General features: G+C 39.4%; 1 protein-coding gene across 5 annotated transcripts in view; it reads left to right on the top strand.

The window, feature by feature from the left end:
• Positions 1–24,935, top strand: part of Rere (arginine-glutamic acid dipeptide repeats) — a 396,954-nt gene that overhangs the window by 272,087 nt on the left and 99,932 nt on the right. For all 5 annotated transcript variants that reach the window (XM_071617313.1, XM_071617315.1, XM_071617314.1 and 2 more), the window contains one exon: positions 24,500–24,598. In XM_071617313.1, the coding sequence (XP_071473414.1) occupies positions 24,500–24,598 (99 nt within the window). The remainder of the gene's footprint in view (positions 1–24,499; positions 24,599–24,935) is intronic.

Below are 24,935 nucleotides of genomic sequence, written 5' to 3'. Positions count from 1 at the left end.
GTTCTTTTTGAAGATTTCATTAGCATTGCTAGAGAGTTTTTGATTTTGTGAGTTTTTATTTCCTTGAAGCTGCCTTGCCATCACTTGACGTTTTTCCTGTCTTGACTGGCCCATGATGTCTCCCGTGTCTTGTGTTGTGCAGAACTGATGCATTTAGCCACTGAAAGGCTGTGCACTGTGTGCTTATTTTGTTATTAGTTGAAAAGGTTAGTGTTACAGTTTTTGTGTTTCCTTATTGTACTGGCTGATGGTTTGGTTATAGATACTTCCTTAATGAAAAGTGAAGTTTAAAAAATTTAATGTTAATTGAAAAGAAGTAATATGTACGTCTTGCAACTAGTATCTGAAATGGGGACAGTCATGTAGACCTGACACTGACTCCAGGTAGATACCTTCAGAATTCAGTTGGATTGTCGGATCCCCAGCTGGTGTAGGAAAAGTAGGTTAAGTGGTATCAGAGATTCACAGAACTGGCCAGAGCAATGATTGGCAACTTAGGAAATGAAGGATCTACCAATTTTTTTGTGATAATTGCAAAAAAAAGTTCAATATTTTTCTATCTTCATTAAATCTATTAATGGAAATAAAGTGAATGAAAAAATATTGTGAGACATTGATGTTTATTTGCTTGTTTTGGTTCTGGGGATTGAACTCGGGGGTACTTTACCACTAAGCCATATTTCCCAGCCTTTTTCTTTTTTGAGAGAGCATCTTGCTAAGTTGATGAGTTGTCCTCAATCTTGTGATCCTCCTGAGTTGCTGGAATTATAGGCATGCACCACTGTGCCAGGCAACACGTTTTTATTTATTTATTTATTTTAGCAAAATTGGGGATTGAATGAGGGCTTCATGCATGCTTGGCAAGCGCTTTACCACTGAGCCACATCACCAGCCTTAGTGTTTGTTTTGGTTACCTTAGAATAGTAGAAGGTTTGAGCTGTATTAATTTAAATTTGAAAGATATATACATTGTATGAGATTTATGTTTTCTTCAGTAGACCATAGATTTAAAACAAGGTAGCTGGTTATGGTGGTGCATGGCTGAAATCCCAGTGGCTAGAAAGGCTAAAGCAGAAGGATTGCAAGTTCAAAGCCAGCCTCAGCAACTTAGCGAGACTCCATCTCAAAAAGAAAGAAAGAAAAGGGTTAGGGACAGGCTCGGTGGTTCAGTGCCTCTGGGTTTAAATCTCTGGCACACGTATACATACCACGGAATAAACCTATGAGTGGTTAGGCAACGTATATGACAGGCCACATTAGAGTTTGTTAAACATCTCAGTCAGACTATTTAAATATATATTTTAAAATAGTTAATATGTGTGTTTATTTTATTTGGCACTGGGGATTGAACACAGATGTGCTCTACTACTGAGCCACATTCCTAGCCCCCTGCCTTTTTTTTTCTAATGTTTATTTCTTAGTTTTAGGTGGATACAATATCTTCATTTTACATTTATGGTGCTGAGGATTACAGTGCCTTGTGCATGCTAGGTGAGCGCTCTACCACTGAGCCACAACCCCAGCCCTAGTCCTTTTTATTTTTTATTTTTATTGCCAAGTTGCTGAAGCTGGCCTCAAACTTGTAGTCCTCCTGCCTTAATCTCCTGAATCATTGAGATTACAGCCACTGCCTGGTTGAACTGTCAGTTTTTTATGACATTTATATGGACCTATTTTTAAGTGTAAAATCTTGGATTACTTATTTTGATTCCTTTTTTTCATCCCTCACAAATGAGATTTTTAATATGTAATTTTTAAAACAACTTAATGGGTTGTAATTTATGTATAGTTACCTGTTCTGGCTTAGTCTTTAATCTAGGTGAGCTTTTTTTTCCCCCCCTTTCTTCTGTTGTATGTATCTTGAAAGTACTGTGATAATCAAGAGACGAAAGCATTTCTAGCAGCCATCAGGGCTGCCTCTTGCCCTTTATAACCTACTTCTGCTTCTTGCCCCAGGTTACCACTAGTGTTGTCTGTCACTGTGGAGCAGTTGGCAGTTCCTAGAATTGTGTGTCATGGAATCATACTGTGTGTCATATTTTGGGTATGATTTGGGGGGCAGGGGGTTGAGTGGGGTACCGTGATTGAACTCAGGGGCACATCCTCCTGCCTCAGCCTCCTGAGCTGCTGGAATTACAGACATGCACCACCACGCCTGACTGGGTGTGACTTCTTTAAGCAAAATAATTTTAATATCCATTTATGTTGTTTCATTTGTGAATTTGGATATGTGTTTAACCCAATTTTTCTTTTCTTTTTTTGGCCATTCACCTGCTGATGAACATATGAACATTTCAGTTGTTTCCAAGCTTTTGGCAATTAGGGAAAAAGTTTTGATGAACATTGCTATACAAGTCTTTGTATGGATTTGTATTTCATTTCTCTCAGATTGAGTGGGGCAGTGGCTTCCTGTGAGTAGACAGCTTTTCAAGAAACCATCCCACAGGTTTCCACAGTGATTGCAAGTTTCTACTTCCATACGCAGTGTGCTAGAAGTTCAGTTCTTTTTCTTTTCTTTTTTTTTTCTTTTTTTTTGAGAGAGAGAGAGATAGAGAGAGAGAGAGAATTTTTTTTTAATATTTATTGTTTAGTTTTCGGTGGACACAACATCCTTGTTTGTATGTGGTGCTGAGGATCGAACCCGGGCTTCACGCATGCCAGGCAAGCGCGCTACCGCTTGAGCCACATCCCCAGCCCCTAGAAGTTCAGTTCTTTATAATCTTAACCAAGACTCAGTCGTGTCTGTTTCTTTAATTTTAACCACTTTAGGGGGTGTATAGTGATAGATCATAGAAGGTTTAATTTTAATTTCCTGATCACTAGATATGTTGAACATATTTTCAAGTCTTATCACCCACTTGTATATACTATTTTATAATGTATCTGTTTAAATTTTTTTGTCCAATTTTTAAAAAATTAGACTATTTGTCCTTTATAATTTGGTTGTAAGAGTTCTTTTTGTCTTTAAGATAGAAGTTCTGCTGGGTGCAGTGGCACACACATGTACTCCCAGCGGCTCGGGAGGCTGAGGCAGAAGGATCCCAAGTTTGAAGCCAACCTCAGCACAAGTGAGGCACTAAGCAACTCAGTGAGACTCTGTCTCTAAATTAAATAGAAAATAGGGCTGAGGATGTGGCTCAGTGTTCAAGTGCCCCTGAGTTCAATCCCCCAGTACCAAAAAAAATAAAAGAAAAAAGATAGAATTTCTTTGTGACCCTCTTTGCTATATTGTGAATATTTTTCCATACAGTGATCTTTTTTTCTTTTAATGCTATCCTTTATATTTAATTTTGCTCAAGTCCAATAAATCATTGTTTTCTTTTTGTACAAGTATCTCTGATTCAAAGACTGCAAAGATTGTTTCTGTACTTCCTTCTAAAAATCTTGGTTTTTATATTTTAAATTAATTTTGTATATGATGCTTGTTGGGGCTGAGAGTTTTTCTTTTTTTATTCAATTATTTATTTATTATTGATTTATTTGTTATACACAATGGCAGAATGCAATCATTTCATATTATACATGTAGAGCATAATTTTTCAAGTTACTGATTGTACACAAAGTACTTGCATATCATTCATGTCTTCATATATGTATTTAGGGTAATGATGTCTAAGTCATTCCACCATCATTCCTACCCCTTTGCCCCCTCCCTTCCCCTCCCTCCAAGAGTTTTTTTCTTTTCTATCCAGATGCTAGTTATTGGACTAACCTTTCTTAAAAGATGTTTTTTCTCATTTAATTGCCTTGACAACCTTATTTTGAAAATCAATTATTTGTAACTGGGTGCAGTGGTGCACACCTATAATCCCAGCTACTTGGGAGGCTGAGGCAGGAGGATCACAAGTTCGAGGCCCTCCTCAGCAATTTAGCAAGGCCCTAAGCAACTTAGTGAGACCCTGTCTGAAAAAAATAAAAGGGCTGGGGATGTGGCTCAGTGGTAAAATACCCCTGGGTTCAATGTACAGTACCCCACCCAAATACACGCACACACACATATTCCCTCCCTCCCTCCCTCCCTCTCTCTCTCTCTCTCTCTCTCTCTCTCTCTCTCACACACACACACACACACACACACACACACACACGTATGTATATGTATTTGCCTTGTTTTGATACCAAAGTAATAGTATCCTCAAACATTCATTGGCTAGTATTTCGTTCTCTGTTTTCTTAAAGAGTTTCTAAAGTTTTAATGATTTTGTTTTGGTGCCGTATGTTTGCTAGAATTCACAGTACATCCATGTCTAAGTACTTATTTATGAATAGTTACTTAAGGTTACAAATAGATATAGGCCTATGTTTATAGTTGCTAATGTTGACCCTTCTCATTTCTAAAATTGCTAATTTATTTCTTCTTGACCAATTTTAATAGAAATTTATCAATATTATTGATCTGTTGAGGCAGCCAGAGTTAGGTTTCATTGGTTTTCTCTTTTATTAATGTTGTTTGTAGCCAGGCTCGTTGGCACAAACCTGTAATCCCTGTGGCTTGGGAGGCTGAAGAAGGAGGATCACAAGTTCAAACCCAGCCTCAGCAACTTAGGAACACCCTGTCTCAAAAGATAAAACGAACAGGACTGGGGATGTGGCTCAGTGGTTAAAGTGCCTCTGGGTTCAATCCCTGGTACCCCCTCCCCCCGCCCCTCAAAAAAAAAAAAAAGTGTTTCTACCTGTTTGAGGGTTTAATTTGATGTCCCCCCCCCTCCCCCAGCTTCCTAAAGTGGGATCTTAGTAATTCATTTTATGTCAAATTTTGAGTTGTTTTATCTTTCTGTTTAAAATGTTTTTTCAGATTTTTTGAAATATTTTTCTTTGACCCATGAATTATTTAGAATTAAATTGTTTAATTTTCTGATACTTGTAGCATTTCTAAATTTTAATTTTTGATATATTGCCAATGTATTTTTTACCCTTTTTTTTTTTTTTTTTGTACTCAAAATTGAACCCAGGGTTACTTAACTGCTAAACCACATCCCCAGCTCTTTTTTTCTGAGATAAGGCCTCGCTAAGTTGCTGAGGCTTGCCTTTAACTTGGGATCCTCCTGCCTCAGCATCTGGGCTTGTGCCACCACACTGGGCTCCACTTTTTCCTTGTAGTAGTCAGAGTGTACTCCATATGATTTCAGTCTTTTCAAATATACTGAGAATTTTTTTCTTGGTTGGCATGTGATTTATCTAGGTTTATGTTTCATGTGACTTGTAATGATTTTTACTCTGCACTTTTTGGGTGTGTGGCTATATTGTTAGTTTTTTTTTTTTTTTTTCAAATATTTATTTACTTAATTTTTCCGGCAGACACAACATCTTTGTTAGTATGTGGTGCTGAGGGTCGAACCCGGGCCGCACGCATGCCAGGCGAGCGCGCTACCGCTTGAGCTACATCCCCAGCCCATATTGTTAGTTTTTAAAAAGTGATTGATATTATTCAGCTCTTCTATATTGTATTAAAGTTGTTGTTATCTAGTTGTATTCTTAGTTATTGAAAGAGGTGTATTAAAGCCCTCATCAAAGAGTATGGATATGGTTATTTCTCCTTTTGGTTCTGTTCATTTTTGCTACATACTGCACCGTCGTCCCCCCCACCAGGGGCGAGGATTGAATCCAGGGGTGCTTAACTACTGGACCACATCTCCAGCCCTTTATTATTTTTAATTTTGAGACAGAGTCTCGCTAAGTTTTTCAGGCTGGCCTCTAACTTGCAATCCTCCTGCCTCAGCCACCTGAGTTGCTGGGATTACAGGTGTGTGTCACCATGCCCAGCTTGCTGCATGAATTTTTGAAGTTGTATCATTAGATACATGACACATGTACATTTATGTCTTTCTTCACATCTGGTGATAACATAGCCACTCTAGCTTGTTTTTGTGGTATATCTTTTCTCCAGCTTCTTATTTTAAATCTTATTTTTTTCTTTGTATTTAAAATGCATCTATTATGTACTGCATTTGTTCCCTACTTTTTAATCCAGTCTGAGATGTTTTTATTGGGAGTTGTTTATTTTAATTTAATGCTTGTGGTCCGTAGGTTATATAAAACTTGAGCCACATGTATACTTTTTAAAAAAATGTTCTTAAGTTTTAGGTGGCCACAGTCTCTTTATTTTACATTTATGTGGTGCTGAGGACCGAACCCAGTGCCTCTGTATGCTAGGTGAGCACTCTACCACTGAGCCACAACCCCAGCCCCACATGTACACATTTTTAATATAAGTGCCTTCATTGGAAAAGGAGGAGACACTAATTTATACAGTAGTTTTTCCGTTATCAGTGGTTTGTATCTTTGTGGTTTCCATATCCTGTGTACTGTAGTCTGAGAATATTAAATGGACTATTCCAGAAGTAAACAGTTCATAAGTCTTAAATTGTGTGCCATTCTGAGTAATGTTCTTTTGTTGTCCCACTCCACCCACCTGGATGGAGTGAATTTTAGGAATTTTCTCCTTGTCCAGTATATCCACACTGTATATGCTACCTGCCAATTAGTCACTTTGTAGCCTTTCAGTTATTGGATCCACTGAAGCAGTCTCCCAGTGCTTGTATTCAAGTGACCATTGAAATACTCAGCTAATGCTGAATCACAGTGTCTGTCATTCACCTTGCTTCATCTCATCTGAAGGCAGTTATATTATCTCACATTACTCTAAGAAGAAGGGCAAGTACGGTACAGGGAGAGAGACCACTTTCATATAGCTTTTATTGAAATTAGTCATGATTTTAAAAATTTTGTTATTATTTATTATTGTTGATCTTATATGTACCTAATAGATTAAATGTTATTGAAGATGTGTATGTAGGTATCAGAGAAACATAAAGGGTTTGATACCACCGTTGTGGTTTCAGGTATCCCCTGGAAGTCTTAGAATGATCCCCTGAGGGCAAGAGAGGACTGTGGTAAATACCTTATTTTCATGGCCACATGACTTGTTGTTTTTGGTCCAGTGGGCAACTTGCAGAATAGTTCTGGATAGTTTTTCTTTGCTCATACATGTTAACATGTATTATCTTTTTACATAAGAACAATTTTGTACTACTGTGGAGAAAGAAGAAATATCTTCTTGTCTTATTGGAAGGTGAAGGTACTCTTAATGATATGTTTTATAGTATTTTAATTCTTTTTTTTTTTTTTTTTTTTAACTAGACATCAAACCCAGGCTTGGGCTTGTGAGCCAAGTGCTTTGTCACTGAGCTACATCCCAGCTCTACTTTAATAGTTTAAATTGTGGTAATTGTAAATGTTAAATTATTTACATTTTGATGTGTTATGTTAAATATACAATTATGTTCAAATATGAAGAGGCATAGTGTTTCCCCAAAAGATCTTGTCTGAAATGTCTCTGTGTGTGCAGTTGGTAGAGGCTCCCCATTCACTTTTAGCTTGCATGAGTTGTAAACATGATGCTATGCAACGTACAGATGGCCTGTCTTCTCCTCACAGGGTTATTTACAATCTTTTTTTCTGTTTACAATAAGACCTTTATATCCATGCTTAGAAACTATAGCAGAAAGAAAAGCCCTATTGCCTGAGACTGTGGTTTTCTAGAAAAACCATGCTTACTTACTTTTGCTACCCTGATACTGGATTTCCTCCTTCTTGGCGCTCGGGCATCTATTCCATTTCCTAATAAGATTAAACAACTTTTTTGTAGTAATTTATTACCATTTTTATGTTTACCTTTTCTCACCAATACTCACTCTCTTTTTCCGTGTGTATGTGTGTGTGTGTGTTACACACTTATATACACACTCACTTTATAAAAGTAAAATTTATAATCATGCAGCAAGGAGTTTATCTCAATGGAGACAAGCTTTATTCCCTGAAATATGGATGGCTGTTAGATATTTGGATTAAGCTTTTTACATATTCAACAGTGTGTCTGTTTACTCATTTATTTATGCACACCCACATCTGCTTCAACAAAGAATTCAAGTCTTCCAGTAGCCTAATGGTTTTTCATCTGTGACCTATAAATACCACTGTTTGTTAATAATTGATATTAGTCATCTTCATTTCCTGAGCCCTACCCTGACTTGATACCTGGTTTATGGTGGAAAGGTCCTAAATGTTTGTTGAAAGGTGGAATCCAAAAATAAGGCTCAAGTCCATATTATGTTTGATAATCCAGAACTTGGTGTTTTGAGGTTGCTATAGCACAATATGCAGTTTAGCCTACTGTAAGGATCAATTTCATCTTTGTTTTATTCTAAAAATATTAAATTGATAGATTTTTGTTATAGATTTCTTTTTGTTCACCTTTTTTTCTTTCCTTTTTTTTTTTTTTTGAACCCAGGGGTGCTTAACCACTGAGCCACATTCCCAGCCCCTCCCCGTTTTTAATTTTTTTTTATGGGGGCTACCAGGGATTGAATTCAGGGGCACTTGACCACTGAGACACATCCTCAGCTCTATTTTGTGCTATATTTAAAGACAGAGTCTCACTAAATTGTTTAGTACCTCATTAAATAGCTGAAGCTGGCTTTGAATTTGCATTCCTACTGCCTCAGCCTCCCAAGCCTCTGGGATTATAGGTTTGCATTGCACCATGTGCCCAGATAGCTGTTTGTTGATCTTTTAGTAAAAGTCACCAAGGCCTCCAGACTGGATTAGCTCTTTAGCACTTGTGACGAGAATGGGATGTGTGGTGTATTTCTCAGCTCCTACATTAGGCATTGCTGGGTGCCCTTTTGTGGAGTCTACAAAAAGCCTGTGGTCAGAAATATTCTGATGTTCATTCTACACACACACTCTTTAGTCATATCCTTCTTTTTTAAGTATTTCTCCATTCAAATGAATTAACATTAAATGGTTAATCTTTGCTGATTTGGTTTAAGGAAGAGTGGTGGGGCCTTTTCAGGGTTCTTGATTTGTTGTTGAAAAGAATAATGGGAAAAGTTGATATGCTTCATGATTTCTTATTATGGAAATCCAATAAATTTCAGAGCTGCACCTTATATAAATCAGTCTTGACAAGTACTGCTGTTAGTGTTCTATTTGTGTAATAACAGGCTATTGGAGTCTGCTGCATGCTGTGCTGTTAATTAGTCCTGTTAGTGGAGATGCAGACACCATGCAGTTGAGGTTTTCTGGTAAAACATACCTTTTCAACTGATTATTAACATAATAATATATAAATTTCAACTTTTAGTTATTGTGTTTTGACCAATTGGAAACATTTTGAGCTTAGATTTTGAAAATTGTTACAAAATTTTACCAGTTTTACTTTCTTTGCGATAAGAACTTCATAAACTCCCTCTATTCTCAAGTTCCAGGTGGCAACTTGTAAGAAATCACCTGATTTATTTCTTTTTCTTGGTTTTTTTGGATGCATATGGCTTTTAAATTTTACTGTCTTACTGTTTTGTTCCTTTTCAGGTGGTCTGTAGCTTTGCTTAAAGCTTCATGCCCCACTCTCTTCTTCCCTGAGATGATGGAGAGCATTATCTGGTTTCTCTGGCGTGGATGGGAGATAAAGGCCACTTATATTACAACCTCTGATGATGAAACCTTCGTGACTTGTGTTTTATAGTTTTAACAGAATAGTTTATCCTAGATTCTTTTAATTTGTCTTGCTCCTAGCACAGCCTTTCACAGGTGGGGCTCTGTTTTTCCTTATGAGCCACCCCATCAAGATTCTTCAGCCATTTTTTTCCTTTCATATAAAAGCTTTATTGGGATATAATTCAAATTCTATCTAGTTCACCCATTTGAAGTGTTCAGTTTTATGGTTTTTAGTATGTTCGAGATTTGTGCAACCATTGCCATAATTAATTTTAGAACATTTCTGTTACCCCACAAAGAAACCCTGTACTCACTAGCCGTCACTTCCCATTGTCCCCTCTCCTTCAGCCCCTGGCAGTCACTGAGCTACTTTCTGTCTTTTTGAACCTGCCTGTTCTGGAGATTTCACATAAATGGTGTCGTATAATATCAGCCTTTCATGATTGGTTTCTTTTTCTAAGGGTGGAGTTTTCAAGTTTCATCTCACATTGTGATATTAGCCATTTCTGTGTATGACCATTTTGTTTCTCCTCTGGTCAGCCGGGGCCCCTTCACCAGAACAGTGCTCTTCGGGTCTGAGCAGTGTGAGGTGCCAGGAGGTGCTGGCAGCCACTCCCACAGTTCATCTCTGAGTACAGCTTCAGCTCATGCCACTTTGCATGCTGTATTCTTTTTGGTCTTGTTTTAGTCTCCTGTTACTTGTTGTGTTTTTCTTTGTATGTTTGCCTTGGCTAATCATCTTCTCCCCTGCCCTGAGCTTCTCCACTGAACTCTGAACCAGGCTCAGAACCTTAAGTTTATCACTGTTGTTTTCAACTTATTAGGTTTCAACTATTAGCTACCTAATGCCATTAATAGCAATAATAAAAGTAAATTTTATTATTGATTGAGTTCTTATATCCTAGACACAAGTTTAAGTGCTTTTTATGAACTAATTTAATCTTCACAATAATTTTATAAAGTAAGTGTGGTATCATCTACAAATTAATAAATGTACCTATCTTATAATTAGAAACATAATAATTTAACCTTGGGGACAGAACAGAATTGAGGCCAGGAAGGGCTTTATAGCAGTCCTCTTGAAATGTCTTGGAGGATTTGCTCTTCAGCCACTTCGAAGTTTCTCATGCTTCATGTGTGTTCCTGTGTCTCCATTCTTTCTTCTTGGCTGTCAGCGGGGACTGAGAAATGTGATTCTTTCATTTTTGTTTTGCAAAAATTAGAAAGTTCATTTGTTAACATAAGGACCTTTTTCTTGGTAATGATTGATATTGTGAGAAATGTGCATTTAAGCTGGACATGGTAGAGCATGCCTTTAATCCTGGTGGCTTGAGAGGCTGAGATAGGAGGATCCAGAGTTCAAAGCCAGCCTCAGCAATGGTTAGGCACGAAGCAACTCAGTGAGACCCTGTCTCTAAACAAAATAGAAAATAGGGCTGGGGATGTGGCTCAGTGGTCTAGTGCCCCTGAGTTCAATCCCCAGTACAAAAAAGAAAAGAAAAGAAATGTGCATTTAATATTTAATATCAATCTTAACATTTTAATATCTTTGAGCCTGTATTAATCATTAATAACAGTATTTAGCAAATTGGGATGAATTATCCTTTCCGCATTTTCAAAGAGGCTCTAAGAGCTGGGCCTGCTGGCACACACACCTATAATTCCAGCAACTCAGGAGGGTGAGGCAGGAGTATCACAAGTTCAAAACCAGCCTTGGCAACTTAGACCCTGTCTCAAAATAAAGAACAAAAAAAGAGCTGGAGATGTGATGCAGTGTTTGAGGACCATGGTTTAATTCCCCATACCAAAAACAAGAATTACAACAACAAATAAACACTTGTTGAAGTCTTTGGGAAAAACCATTCATTATTTATTTTTTTCAGTAATAAAAACATGTGAGTTCTTGCTGTTTGCATACCATGTGGGACAACGTCTGATGAAGATGCTGATGACCTAAGTGTCAGCCTCATTGTTAGAGCAAACCAAGCCATGAGTCTCAGAGGGGCTCATGCATTAATGTGCCTTCTCCCAAGTACTATAAAAGGCTGGCATTTATAATATTTGTCCTAGTATGTGTTTCTCATGCTCTCTTGAAGAATGCTTTTTTATAGTTCTTCAGAATGCTTTTTTATAGTTCTCCTAAGTGATTTTTTTACCCCTAAATTTTGAGAGTTGGTGTGTTAGTTTCTTGTGACTGCTGTTAACAATTATCACAATATATTTCTGTTGTTTTCTGGTGGCTGAAAACAACAGAAATATATTCTTTTATGGTTCTGGAGGCCAGGAATAGGAAACATCAGCAGGACCACACTCCAGTGGAGAATCCGTTCCTCATCTCTGCCAGCTGTTAGTGCTGCTGGTAGTCTTTGATTGCAGCCTCATTTCTCTCTCTGATCATCCTCACTTGAATGGTAGCATTGAATTTGAGGCCTGCCTGGATTATTTACAGTGATCTTATTTCATGATTTTTACATTTAAAAAAATTTTTGGTATTGGGAATTTAACCTAGGGGTGCTTTTTTTATTTTGAGATAGGGTCTCACTAAGTTACTTAGGGCCTCGATTAGTTGCTAAGGCTGGCCTTGAATTGTGATCCTCCTGCCTCAGCCTCCCAAGCTGCTGGGATTACAGATGTACACTGCCCTACCTGGCTCATGATTCCTTTTTTAATTTTATATTTTTAAATTTTGAGACAGTCTCACTAAGTTGCTGAGGATGGCCTCAAACTTGTGATCCTCCTGCTTCAGCTTTTCTTGGTTCTTAATCACATTGACAAGGACTTTTTTTTTTTCTTCCAAGTGAGACCACATTCATTGGTTCTGAGAAATTTGATGTGGATATCTTCTGGTGTTCTTGGCCTATTACAGTTACAATTACTATTGTATAGAGAACTACTAAAAAGTGATAGCCCAGGACAGACTTCCTTTATCAAAAATTTCTGGATTTCAGAGCATTTGGGGTTTTGGATTTGCAGGTTAGGGATTCTCAACCTGTACTTCTTTTGAAAATTTTTAAAATAATGTAACTTACTTAGATTTAAGTGTGTACTTTCTGATACTGAGAATAAAAAAATCTTTGTATTAGTGAATGTGATGTTTCTGTAACATCTGAGGACATTTGATTTATAAATCAATGTAAGGAAGCTGGGCGTGGTGGCACATCTGTAATCTCAGCAGCTCAGGAAGCTAAAACAGGAGGATTGCAAGTTCAGAGCTACATTTAGCAACTTAGTGAGGCCCTAAGCAACCAATGAGATCCTGTCTCAAAATAAAAAAGGGCTGAGGATGTGGCTCAGTAGTTAGGTGCCCCTGGGTTCAATCCCTGGTTTAAACTTTTACTTTTTCAATGTAAAGAACATTTATTTAGGTGAAATTATTATAATTAACTGATTTATTTTGACCTCTAACTTGTCCAGTGTTTTTGTCTCTCTGCACCTACCCTAGTCATTGAAGCTCTCTATCTAATCCAGCCTGCCTCAGTCCTAGCCTGGGCCTGATAAAGTAAGAAGGGCTTTCTTCCTTCTTCTCTCCCTTCTTTCTTTCTTTTTTCAGGTGGATTGAACTCAGGGGCACTTGGCCACTGAACCCCATCCCCAGCCCTATGTTTTTGTATTTTATTTAGAGACAGAGTCTCACTGAGTTACTTAGTGCCTCGCTTTTGCTGAGGCTGGCTTTGAACTGGCGATCCTCCTGTCTTAGCCTCCTGAGCCACTGGGAGTACAGGCGTGCACCACCACACCCAACACATTGTTTCTTTTTCTTTTTCCTTCTTTCTCCTCCTCCTTCTTCCTCCTTCCTCCTCCTCCTCTTCTTCCTCTTCCCTCCTCTTCCTCTTCCCTCCTCCTTCCTCCTCCTCCTTTCTTCTTCCTCCTCCTCCTTTCTTCCTCCTCCTCCTCTTCTTTCTTCTTCTTCTTTCCCCCTTGTATTAAGGATTGAACCAAGGGGCACTGTACCAATAAGCTACATCTCCAGCCCTTTGATTTTTGATTTTGACACAGGATCTCACTAAATTGCTTAGGGTCTCACTAAATTGCCAAGGCTAGTCTCCAACTTTTGATCCTCTTGCCTCAGCTTCCTTAGTCACTGGGATTACAGGTGTGTGCCACCATATCCTCTAATTGTTTCTTCTCCTTCCTTCCTTCCTAGCATTTCTTTGACTTTTATATTTAGCCTAAAAATTTGAAAAATTTCTATACAATGTCTTCAACCAGAATATAAAATCTTATGTGAATATTCGTCTGTGATTGTGTGTGAGAGGATATTTTATGACACAGATCCTTTTATTTTTTATTAGCAAATGAGAATTCAAATTTTAAAGTCTTACATTCATATATTTAAGTTTTAAATTAAAATATAAAAATTTCCTTCTACAAAGAGATCAGCACAGTTGATGTTTCTGGATGTATGTTTTTATATCTTTATGAGTACTTATGAACCTTTTGTCTTTCACATCTACATAGAGTTCTGCACTTTGATTTTTTTCCTTTAATATTTCTTGAGAATTGTATGTACTAACACTGAAACTCTATAGTCATATCTTACTGCAGTAAAGGAATGCAATCTAATTACTAAACCATACCTTTACAGTGAACATTTTTATTTTTTTATTTTTTAAGAGAGAATGAGAGAGGGAGGGAGGGAGGGAGGGAGAGAGAGAGAGAGAGATTTTTTAAAAGAGAGAGGAGAGAGAGAGAGAGAGAGATTTATTTTAATATTTATTTTTTTTTTAGTTCTCGGCGGACACAACATCTTTGTTTGTATGTGGTGTTGGGATCGAACCCGGGCCGCACACATGCCGGGCGAGCGCACTACCGCTTGAGCCATATCCCCAGCCCCAAGAGAGAGAGAATTTTATTATTTATTTTTTAGTTATCGGCGGACACAACATCTTTGTTTTGTATGTGGTGCTGAGGATCGAACCTGGGCCGCACACATGCCAGGCGAGCACGCTACCGCTTGAGCCACATCCCCAGCCCCCAGTGAACATTTTTAAATGATTAATATTATGAATATTTAATCACAAAAAAATTCCCATTCTACCCCCTTTTCCTTAGGGTGTTGTTTCTTGGTGGCTTTAGGTCTTATATGTTTGTCAACTTGATCTTTAAGCTGTCCCCGAATAAACCCATGCTGCCCTTGACCCCATAGCTTTTTACTAATTCAGTTTCCTACCCTACAGCCTTGCTCTGTAGGCCTCTCTTCCAGAAGACTCGATGTTCTTTGACCCTTCCTGGCCATTTGTTTGGGTTCTTAGATGACAGCACTGTCAGCCCCCACGTCCCTATCTCTTAGTTGGCTTGTCCCCTCCCTGCCCACAGTGTTGGGCTGCGTGTCCTAGCTTCCCAAGCATTTTAGGAAGATTGCTCTTTCTTTCCCTGTAGCCTTCCCTTCTTCTTTTCTCCTTCAGAAAAGAGGTTTAGTTTTTTCAATTAGTCTCAAATCAAATCTACCTTTCTTGATGCCTCTGAGTGATCATTGCTAGTGGCCATTACACAAAATTACATGTTACCGTTAGAGTTTGAAATCTTTGGTTTGCATCATAGTTTTCCAAATTTTGAGTCTTCATCATTAAGCAGTCTTGCTGCTGCTCTTCTCTGAAATCATACAGTCTTTCTGATTTGTTCTTTTGAGACCTCTTATTAAATTGGGAAAATCAGTATCATGAAGTGGCGAGGTTTCTGTGGTTCAGGGTGAGGGACTTCTTGGTCCTCCACAGGGCCATTGCTTGGGAACACTGTTTTTCTTGCCCAGAGGCTTTCTGCTTATTTCTTACCTTTGTTCTTAGCTAAAATTCCCAGGTAACAGATGAGTCACACAGAAATTTTCTTAACTCCGGTGCTTTACATGCTTTGGTATTTGCCACTTTGGTCATTGTTCCATAACTTTGTCAAGGAGTTACAAAGATTAAATGGAATATTGTTTTCACGACCTTAAAATCCCTTGTCAGAAACTACCAAGATTGAGGCTGCTAAGCCCCATGGATTGGGAGCAGTTAATTCTGCATGTGAATTTCACAAGGTAGGATGTAAAGCCATTTCTATAAATGTTTCTCTCTCTCTCTCTCTTTTTTTTTTTTTTTTTTTTAGCTTTCTTTTTTTTAAGTTATAGATGGGCACAGTACCTTTATTTTATTTATTTATGTGGTGCTGAGGATCGACCCCATTGCCTTATGCATGCTAGAGAAGTGCTCTACCACTGAGTCCCAGCCCCAGCCCCACATAAATGTTTCTTAATCCTGGTGAAGCTAGTCTTGACTTAAAGTTTTCTTTGTTTTCTGCTTTTGTTTTTTAAAATTTAACTTTGAAGGGGTCTGGTCAAAACCTTTCTTTTATACTCTCTAGATCAATTCAGCATTTATGAGTTGTCTCCTAGTTCCTACAGGAGAAGGATACAGCTGTGGTTTTGTTGTCACCCTCTAGGTTTGTGCCCATTTTCATGTTACATATTTGTTTCTGTTCTCAAAATGGTGAAGATGCTAAAGTCAATGAAAATATGTTTTAGTTTTTGCTTGTGGCCCTGAACAATTTCCACTGGTGGTCTTTCTCAGCTGATAATATCTTTCAGAAAAGCATATAAACAATAGATTTATGAACCTGCTGATAGCTTTTCTGTCTGTGGCCAGAGTTCCACTCCTGTGTTGTAGCTACAGCTGTGTTAGCAGGTCCACTTGATCAGTTCTGAACTGCCTCCTCCCCTTAGGAGCACCGCTGCAGCCTGTGTCCTCACTGCCCCTGCTTTCTTTTGTTCTGTGGTTGAATCATATTCAAAGGTAGAAGGAAGGATTGTGAACTTAAGAAGAGAGGTTATTCCCGTGCTAACTGGCTAACTGATTAATTATCCATAATTTTCATTTAAAGACCTCTGGTATAAACCTGGTTTTCATAGAGACTTTAAAAATATGACAAGGTGAATCTCTGTTGTCTTAAGTCAAACCAGGTAAGTGGTGTAGCTGTTAAGTGTTTGGGGGAAGTGGCCTAGGCCAGAGGCTATTTTTTCCTGAATTAATGAATCAATATCATTACCATTTCTTCATTCATTAAGATGTCTTATAATATCTTGCCTTTTAAAAAATCTTTATAAAGTGAAGGAATGTTGTAACTTGGAAAGTTTGAAGAATTACCTGCTTCTCCCCTTTCTGTTAGGGCTGAAGAAATGCAGAGCCACAGTCTGCTTTGCCAAATGCAGCTTGTGAATTCTCTACCCGTCACTTGAATTCCAGACTCAAGTTTCTCTGGGTTCCCAACAGTATGCCGAGTTCTCTGTTGTTTCCTACCTTACTCCCTGTTTCATCCTGTCTCAACAGAGGGGATCCATGCTGCCCCTGCTCTCCAGCTTGTTTTCTTTCCTGAATGCGTCTTCTGGTGTAGCAGACCAATGCTCTTCTATGTGGCTATTGGAGTCTCGTAAGCAAAAATCTGTCCTGAGCTCTTGGATCTTTGCTTCTCTCTATGAGCTGCTTCCTGGTGATCTGTCTACTGCTTCCCTTTTTAGTCAGCTGTTCCTAATTGCAATTAACTAATAACAGCACTTATCACAGATCTTGGTTCATGCCAAGTAGTCCTCCAAAGTAGGTTCTCCTCCCTTTCTGAGGCTGAGAAAACTGAGATTTAGCAGGATAATTAGTGGTAGAGCACTCACCTAGCATGTGTGAGGCACTGGGTTCGAGCCTCAGCACCACATAAAGATAAACAAATAAAGGTATTGTCCATCTACAACTAAAAAATAAAGATATTTAAAAATCAATCAATCAGTCCAACCCAGAGCTGGTTCTATTTAGGCTTCAACTATTCTTTTTTCTTTCTTTTTTAAATATTTATTTAGTTGTAGATGAAAACACAATATCTTATTTATTTTTATGTGGTGCTGAGGATTGAACCCAGTGCATCACACATGCGAGGCAAGCACTTTACCACTGAGCTACAGCCTCAGCCCCAAGGCTTCAACTTTTAGGACTCCCAACTTGTGTCTTTGGTACCAGGCCCTTCTTGGTGTTTGTGTTGGTGTGAAGACAGTGTCAGAGCGTCAAAAAGACAGCTGGTGGAAATTGGTAAAGAGAAACAAACAAAAAACAAATAAATGAATAACTGAAAAGAAAAAGTTTGGTCTGGCCCCTGATTTCTAGGTGGCTTACCTGGCCTCTGTGGAAGTACTATCTATGGTGCTTCCTTTCTAATCTTGCTGACTGGAGCTCTCTTCCTGTGGGTCTAAAGCACCTTCAGGAAGCCCACTGCCAGGTTGAAGTGGCTTGGGGTTCTAATGCAGTGTCACAGGGGTAGCCTGGGACTGAGGGGAGGATTCAGGGCAGTCTGAAGAGTTGAGTTGTATGTGAGGTGTGGCCTGGACATGTCACGACCTATTTTGGTTAATTCCAAAAATAGTGTGTTTTGGGGTTATTGCTGTTCATGAAGTGAAGGCAAGGCTGGTCATCGTGCCCTGACTGGTGGTCTTCAAGATTTAATTGATGATTTTCCAGACTAAATAAATATCATCCCCGTCAGGGTTCATTGTGTGTTTTTGTGATAATGTGTTTTTTGTTGTTTGGTTTACATGTGTCTTTCCTTTTTGAGCTGCTAGTTTCCTCCTTTCTTTGCCCCGCCTCAGTTCCAAGGTGCAAGAAAACTGTTTGCTACGTCATCACAGGTGAGAGGCTTTGTGCCCATCTCTCCCACTTGAGTGCCTGTCTACAGCTGCAAGTTCAGATGTTGTGGAGCAGAGACTGTGTCTCAGATTTCTTCATGGAACATTGGGTTTATGTAGAATCTGTGCTCTGCTGCTTGCTAGGAAGGGGCCTGGAGCCAGACACTAAATCTCTGGGTTTTATTTCTTATTTTGGTACTCTAGCTACAGAGTGATGAAATCTGCATTGCCCAGCAGACCCTTCCCCACTCCTGCCTCTCTTTTGTGCAGCTTCAGGGGCCAACATGATTCCTGGAACATTGTTGGTACATAGAAAGTGATGGAGAGGGAAGATTAGTTCAGCGATTGTGTATTTTCTTCAGAAAATTAATCAGACCTTTCCCCCAGGTTTTTCGCTTAGTAGTTAAATTCTGTGTTTTTGTCATTGTCTGTGAAATGTGCTTCCACTGAATATTCAATTTTAGCCTCAGTCTCCCAGAGGCACCCTCTGTTGCCTAAATAGTGTTATTTGGTGTGGCAGTGGCCAAACAAAAATCAGCATTGTGCTTGTAGTTTTAATTGTCATTTCTTTAACATATACACGTATCATATTTTATACTTGGTGCTAGGTCATTGGTGATGTGGGTATGCATGAAAATGTATTTATATCTCTGAATTATGGTTTAGGAGAAATTTTTTTTAAAACTATGTCTTTGACAGATTTTGACAAAAGTCTTTCTCATTTGTATAAATAATTGAAATAATTGAAAGCACATGAAGAATTGTAAGAACTGGATTCCAAATCCCACCTTTTTTCCTTTCAAGATTATTTTAGCAATTTAAACAACATTTTGCATAGTAGGAGACTGAGATGTCCTTTTGTTCTTAGTGGACTACAATTAATTATTTGATATTCAGCCTGAAAGCAGGCTGACTTGGGGCTTTCTGCAATTCTTACAATAGCTACGATTGCAGAAGGATGCTTCTGTGAAGCAGACTGCCAGGTGCAGTGCCATTTGATCTAAAAAGGTCACAGGAAAAGGGACATTTAAATTAAGTTATAAATTACAATTGAAGAACAATATTTTGATGTGTGAGACCAGAGATGTCAGAGCAGGGAGATGTAATCCATGGGTTCATTACAGAACAGAGGCGCCTGACAGCTGAGCCACGCCAAAAGGAAAATTTATGTGCAACATCATGCAGACAGAAAACGGCAGCTCAGACGAGAAGCAGGAGTAGAAACGTGAAACCTTGTGGTAACACAGTCTATGCTAATAAGACTGCCTGAGGTCCAGAGATGTTTAATGACTGCTGTAATATAAATGAGGTGTTCGGACATGTGCACATTTTCAATCTTATTTAAATTAAGACCTTGTCTTTGCTCTATAAAATAACATACTTTATAACCAGGCATTAAGTTAAGTTATCTCACCCTTCTGTCCAACATACAGATTTGCTGAAATTTCAGAATTGTTTAGAGGGGAGTTAAAGCTTGAAACAAGATTTCTATCCATGGAAGCTTTGAGGAAGGATATAATTTAATGTTTATGGCAATTCAGGAGAAGTTCAATCATGAGTTAATTAAACTGTAGGCAGTCATTAAGTATTATTTATTCTTTTGAGAAACTTGCCAGTAAAGCACTTATATATATTAAATTATGGAAAGTAATAAGCAGGGAATGATTTGTCAGGCAGGGTGAAAGTAGCAGATTTAACTTGGGCAATTATGCAGAAATGTGTTTTTCTACTCATGGCATGGTCCTCTCTTAATGCTAATCCTTCCTTCAGGTCAGGGGTTAGAACAAGACAGGGTGGATGTGTAGTGACAGTCAGCATTGTTGGCTCATTGACCCCCTTACTTGTTTGATCTGTCTTATGTAGGAATTGTGCATCTATAGTACCAACGCCGCGATGACACCACTGCAGGGTTCAGAGCTGTTGTATGTTTGAGAGTGTTTGGCACGTGTGTCTCATGGAATGCAGCTGATCTGGGACAAAGCTGGCAATGAGTCTGCCTCCTGCCTCCAATCCTTTGCCTTTTTTGTCAGGCTACAGAAGGCTTGGAGTCCTTGAGAGCTTTTTGTGCAGCTGGAAAAATGTGTCCATTTCTAGATGCACAGTGAGTCAGTGGAGTGGTTACTGTCCTCACAGTGGAACTAAACCAGGTGTTTTTCAGAGGCTGCTTTTGTGTTCAGCCCCCAAATCCCCTCCTGAGTCCACTGTGTGGAGTTCATGCATGCCTGTCCTTGCATGCCCTTGTAGCCCTTTGGCCAGCCCAGTTACTGGCATAAAGAGTTGCTCAGTAGCTGTTTATGTAGTGAATGGAAAGCCACTGAAGCTGGATTGTCCTGTTTGATCTCATGGTCCCAGCACTTCTGAGCAGAAGATGTGGTAGAAGGAGGCTGGACCCTAACAGGGGACGAGTTCACCTGTGCTCTTTCACAAGGAACCAAACAAAAATGTAGGAAACAAACATCTCATTGCAATATGTGGAGCAAGCCTGTGGGCCATAAAACACATTGCTAAACAGCAAAACAGGGTAGTTCTATGATGCAACCACCTGAAATGATAGTGGATTGATGAAGAATCACCATTTTGTTATATTCCCCAGTCATAAATCCCAGGTCTTGACCCCTGCTTTAGGGAAGATGGGTTTCACAAGTATAGAAGTACAGTTATGAACTTTAAAAAGCTGCAGAGAGATTTACTAGTGTTTGTTTTTTAGATAAAAACAAAACACTGCACACCCAGGGGAATGAGGTTGCAAGCAGTTTCTGCTAAATGAGATCTTTCTTCAGTGGCTGGTGGAGTGATGGGGTTGGTGTAAGATCTCAGTGATCTTTTCAGTAGCTCCTAAATATGTACAGTTCTCTACATCCTACATTCAAACTGTGTTTCAGATTTTCCCAGCTTGACTTGGCTACAATATAGATAGACAGGTTTAATTATATTGCTTTAATTGCTTTTCCATGGCTAGAAAGTGAAGCTATAAGAAGCACCCCTACCAGCCCCCCAATATCTTCCTTGTAATTTCTTGCAATAGTCTTTCCTTGGGAAATGGTAGAAAGTCTTATTCATATTAAAGAACCTTTGACTTTAGCAGTACTGAGATGCCTACATCAAATGTCCTGATGAAACAGATCATCTCCGTGATCTTGAGCAGATGTTTAAAATTGGAAACCAATCTAATATTTTTCACAAAGTGGAATTTAAATCCTTTAGAGCTTGATGCTATATTGGTAGAACAAATGTTTTTAATGCCAGTTCCTTGAAGATATAAGATAGCTAGTGTTTTGGTAGGTGTACCAACTTATGTGAGGAATAAAGTTGAAATGTCCAGTTTAGTTCTTCCTTGACCTTAATTTGGTCCCTCTCTGAAGACAGGAGATCTTCACAGTCATTCAAAAAAGAAAGCCTTTTTGAGAAGGGCCTACTATGCACCCAGCAAAAAACAGTAGAACCCAACCTTTTAGGACCCTCGAATTGGGTGTGGCATTTAGAACCATGTGTCATTGTAGCACAGTCCTTCCTATTGATTCTCAGAGGGTACGCCTTTCTTGGCCTCACATTTTTGTGTTCTTTATCTTTGGTGTTGCATCTATGTCTGCCCCAGCAATTGAAAGAGTGCCTAGCACAGGCCAGCATGGCACAACCAGTGCTGCAGGGTGAAGGAAGCCCTGGCCTGCAGGCACTGTCCCGGTGTGCTCTGAAGACTGACTGCTGTTGGGAGCTGCATAGGCCCTGGCGCTTCCAGCATGTTTAATAAAATGTAGTTACACCCCTGCAGTTACGCTCTCCACTGTTGAGTTCCTCACAGTTAATTGTAGTCCAAAAATATTAAGTGAGAAATTACAGGAATAAAAAATTCACAGGTTTTAAATAACATCACCATCACCACCACCAGCAGCAGCAGCAGCATCATCATCATCATCCTCATCCTCAGTATCAGCACTGGGCACTGAGCCACATCCCCAGCCCTTTTATTTATTTTATTTTGAGTCAGGGTCTTGCTAAACTGCTTAGGGCCTCACTAAATTGCTGAGGCTAGCTGATCCTCCTGAGCCTGGGATTACAGGGGTATGCCACCTTGCCCAGCTTGTTATGGTATACTGTTATAATTGTCCTATTTTGTTACTAGTTATTGCTAATCTCTTGGTGGTGTGCCTTATTTTAAAAATAAATTTTAACCTAGGTGTGGATGTATGAGAAAACACATCGTGTATATAGGTTTCAGGCATCCCCTAGAGGTCTCGAAACACAATCTCCATGGATAAGGGGGAAATACTGTTATTCCTTTAAAGTTGTAAATCTCAGTTGCCAGAGTTTTCTCAGACAGGATTCCTGGCAGGTAGAAATTGGTGTATGTTAACGGTAAGAAGGTGTCCCTCTAGCAGGGTCCATGTCACTCCTGGGAAGGGGGCATGTGGCCATAGCACAGCTGCTTCTCTGAGCTTTTATACCAGCCCTACTAAACACTGATGTAGCACAGTGCTGTGCCAGCTCTACTCATTCAAGAAACATCCATCACTTTTGGTATGTAATCCCACCTTGTACTTTGCACATGCATCTTTGAGTTAGGGTAGGGGGGAAAGTGTTTATTAGGTTTATATCATGGGGAGGTCAGAAATAGGAATATTTTAAGAGGGCTATCAGACAGTGGACCAAAGTAAAGGATGGATTCCGGTAGTGGAAGGAGGTTCAGGTTATCATGTCAATTCAGTGGCTTCTTCGGGGGAGAGTTTTGTAGACAAAGTGTGAATACTGGGATATGTTTAAGGGAAATGCCTTTTTCTCCACTGAGTACCTCACCAGAAATTCAGCTGGGGGGTTATGCAGGCAATAGCCACCCTCCAGCTGATGGCCATGAGCAGCAGCACAGCAAACAGTTCACAGCCGCTCCTCCTGATAATGATATGTGATTTCAACTCACCCACTCAGCACTTTGCTTTTAGAGTGGGACTTATATTCTTAGGAGAAATTTCCTGCTATCAAGCACCTGAAATTTAAAAATTTTCCTGTGAACTATACCATAGTTTTAATCAGATTTTACAAATTACAGTATTGATGTGGGTAATTATGTGAAACATAAATGGTTTTATTAGAACTTAATCAATTATTTTGTATCGCTGGAAGGTTACTCTCTAATCTAGAAAATGATGAAAATTGAGATAAGACTGCCTCCTTTTTTTTTTTTTTTTTTTCTGGCACTGAGGTTTGAACCCAGGGGCACAGCCCTTTTTTATTTTGAGACAAGGTCTCACTGAATTGCTGAAGCTGGCTTTGAACTTGTGATCCTCCTGCCTTAGCCTTCTGAGTCGATGGGATTACAGGTGTGTGCCATCATGCCTGGCTCAAATACACACACACACACACACACACACACACACGTGTGCGTGCGTGCGTGCATTTGTGGTGATGATGGTGGTGTCAGGGATTGAACCCAAGGATGCTTAACCACTGAGCCACATCCCCAGGCGCCAACCCCTTCCCCCAATATATTTATTATTTATTTGATTTCAGCTATCAAATGAAATGGTGAGAGTTCCTATTTCATAAACTTAAATAAGAAAATACTTTTCCTTGGGCTGGGGATGTGGCTCAGGCGGTAGCGCACTCGCCTGGCGTGTTTGCGGCCCGGGTTCGATCCTCAGCACCACATACAAATAAAGATGTTGTGTCTGCCGAGAACTAAAAAAATAATTAAATAAATAAGTATTAAAAAAAAAAAAAGAAAGAAAATACTTTTCCTTTGGGTGTAGGGAAGACAGTGAGTGCAAGGAATGTGCCAAGCACTCTGCAAGGCCACATGTTTATCAGATGTTTGCTTTGTCCTTCTTAATGCTATTCATATTATTGCCTTACTTCTCTCCCTATTAGTCAACTTTTCATTACTGTAACAATTACTTGAGATAAATCAACTTAATACGAGGAAAGGTTTATTTTGGCTTATACTTTAAGTATATGGTTGCTTGGCCCCATTGCCTTTGGGCCTGTGCCGAGGCAGCACAGCATGGTGGAGGAAGCTTCTCACCCAGTGGCAGTCAGGAAGTGAAAGAGGGTGGGAGAGACCAATGTCTTACAGTCCCCTTCCATGGCATGCCCCAGTGACCTACGACCTCCCAGTAGTGCCACATTGGGGACCAAATCTTCAACACTTGGGTCTTGGGGGAAGTTACTTTTTAGATCCAAACCAAAGTACCCTTGAAGAACAGCAGTGAGCAGTGGTTGGATGAGAACAGGTTACCTGCTGATGGAATGCTCAAGAGTCTCTGTGGCCCTTCCATGATTCTTCTTTTGGAGTAAATGCAGGACTTGCCTTTTATTGATTTGCATTCAATTCTGCTATTTGGTTCCCTTAACTAATTAAGATTATTGTTTTCTTAGCTACATGAAAGTGGTTATGATGCTGGCAAAGCCCTGCAGCGCCTGGTAAAGAAGCCTGTGCCCAAGCTGATCGAGAAGTGCTGGACTGAGGATGAAGTGGTGAGCATGGACCTGCATTTCCCTTGGTTCTGGGCCATCAGGGTGTTCTCTTCTCCATGTGTGACCTGCCTGCTGCCCGGGGAACAGGGGTTCATTTGGAAGACAGATTGCCCATGACATTTATCAGTCAAAGGGAAGAGCCTCAAGCCTTGCAATTACACAGGAAGACTTGACTTTACTAAGATTAGGTTCCACAGATGTTGGGAAAGATAGCCCCAAGCTTCTTGGAGGGGAGAAATGTTACTTTTATAAAAGTTAATATGGTTTGTTGTCGGTGTTGGTGCAAGCCAACTGGCAGTAACTCTGTATTCTAAGATGCATACATGTCAAAACCAGG

Source organism: Marmota flaviventris, chromosome 10, assembly GCF_047511675.1.
Source record: "Marmota flaviventris isolate mMarFla1 chromosome 10, mMarFla1.hap1, whole genome shotgun sequence".
Taxonomy (NCBI): domain Eukaryota; kingdom Metazoa; phylum Chordata; class Mammalia; order Rodentia; family Sciuridae; genus Marmota; species Marmota flaviventris.
Note: the sequence above shows the minus strand (reverse complement) of the source record. Positions and strands in the feature narration are given on the sequence as shown.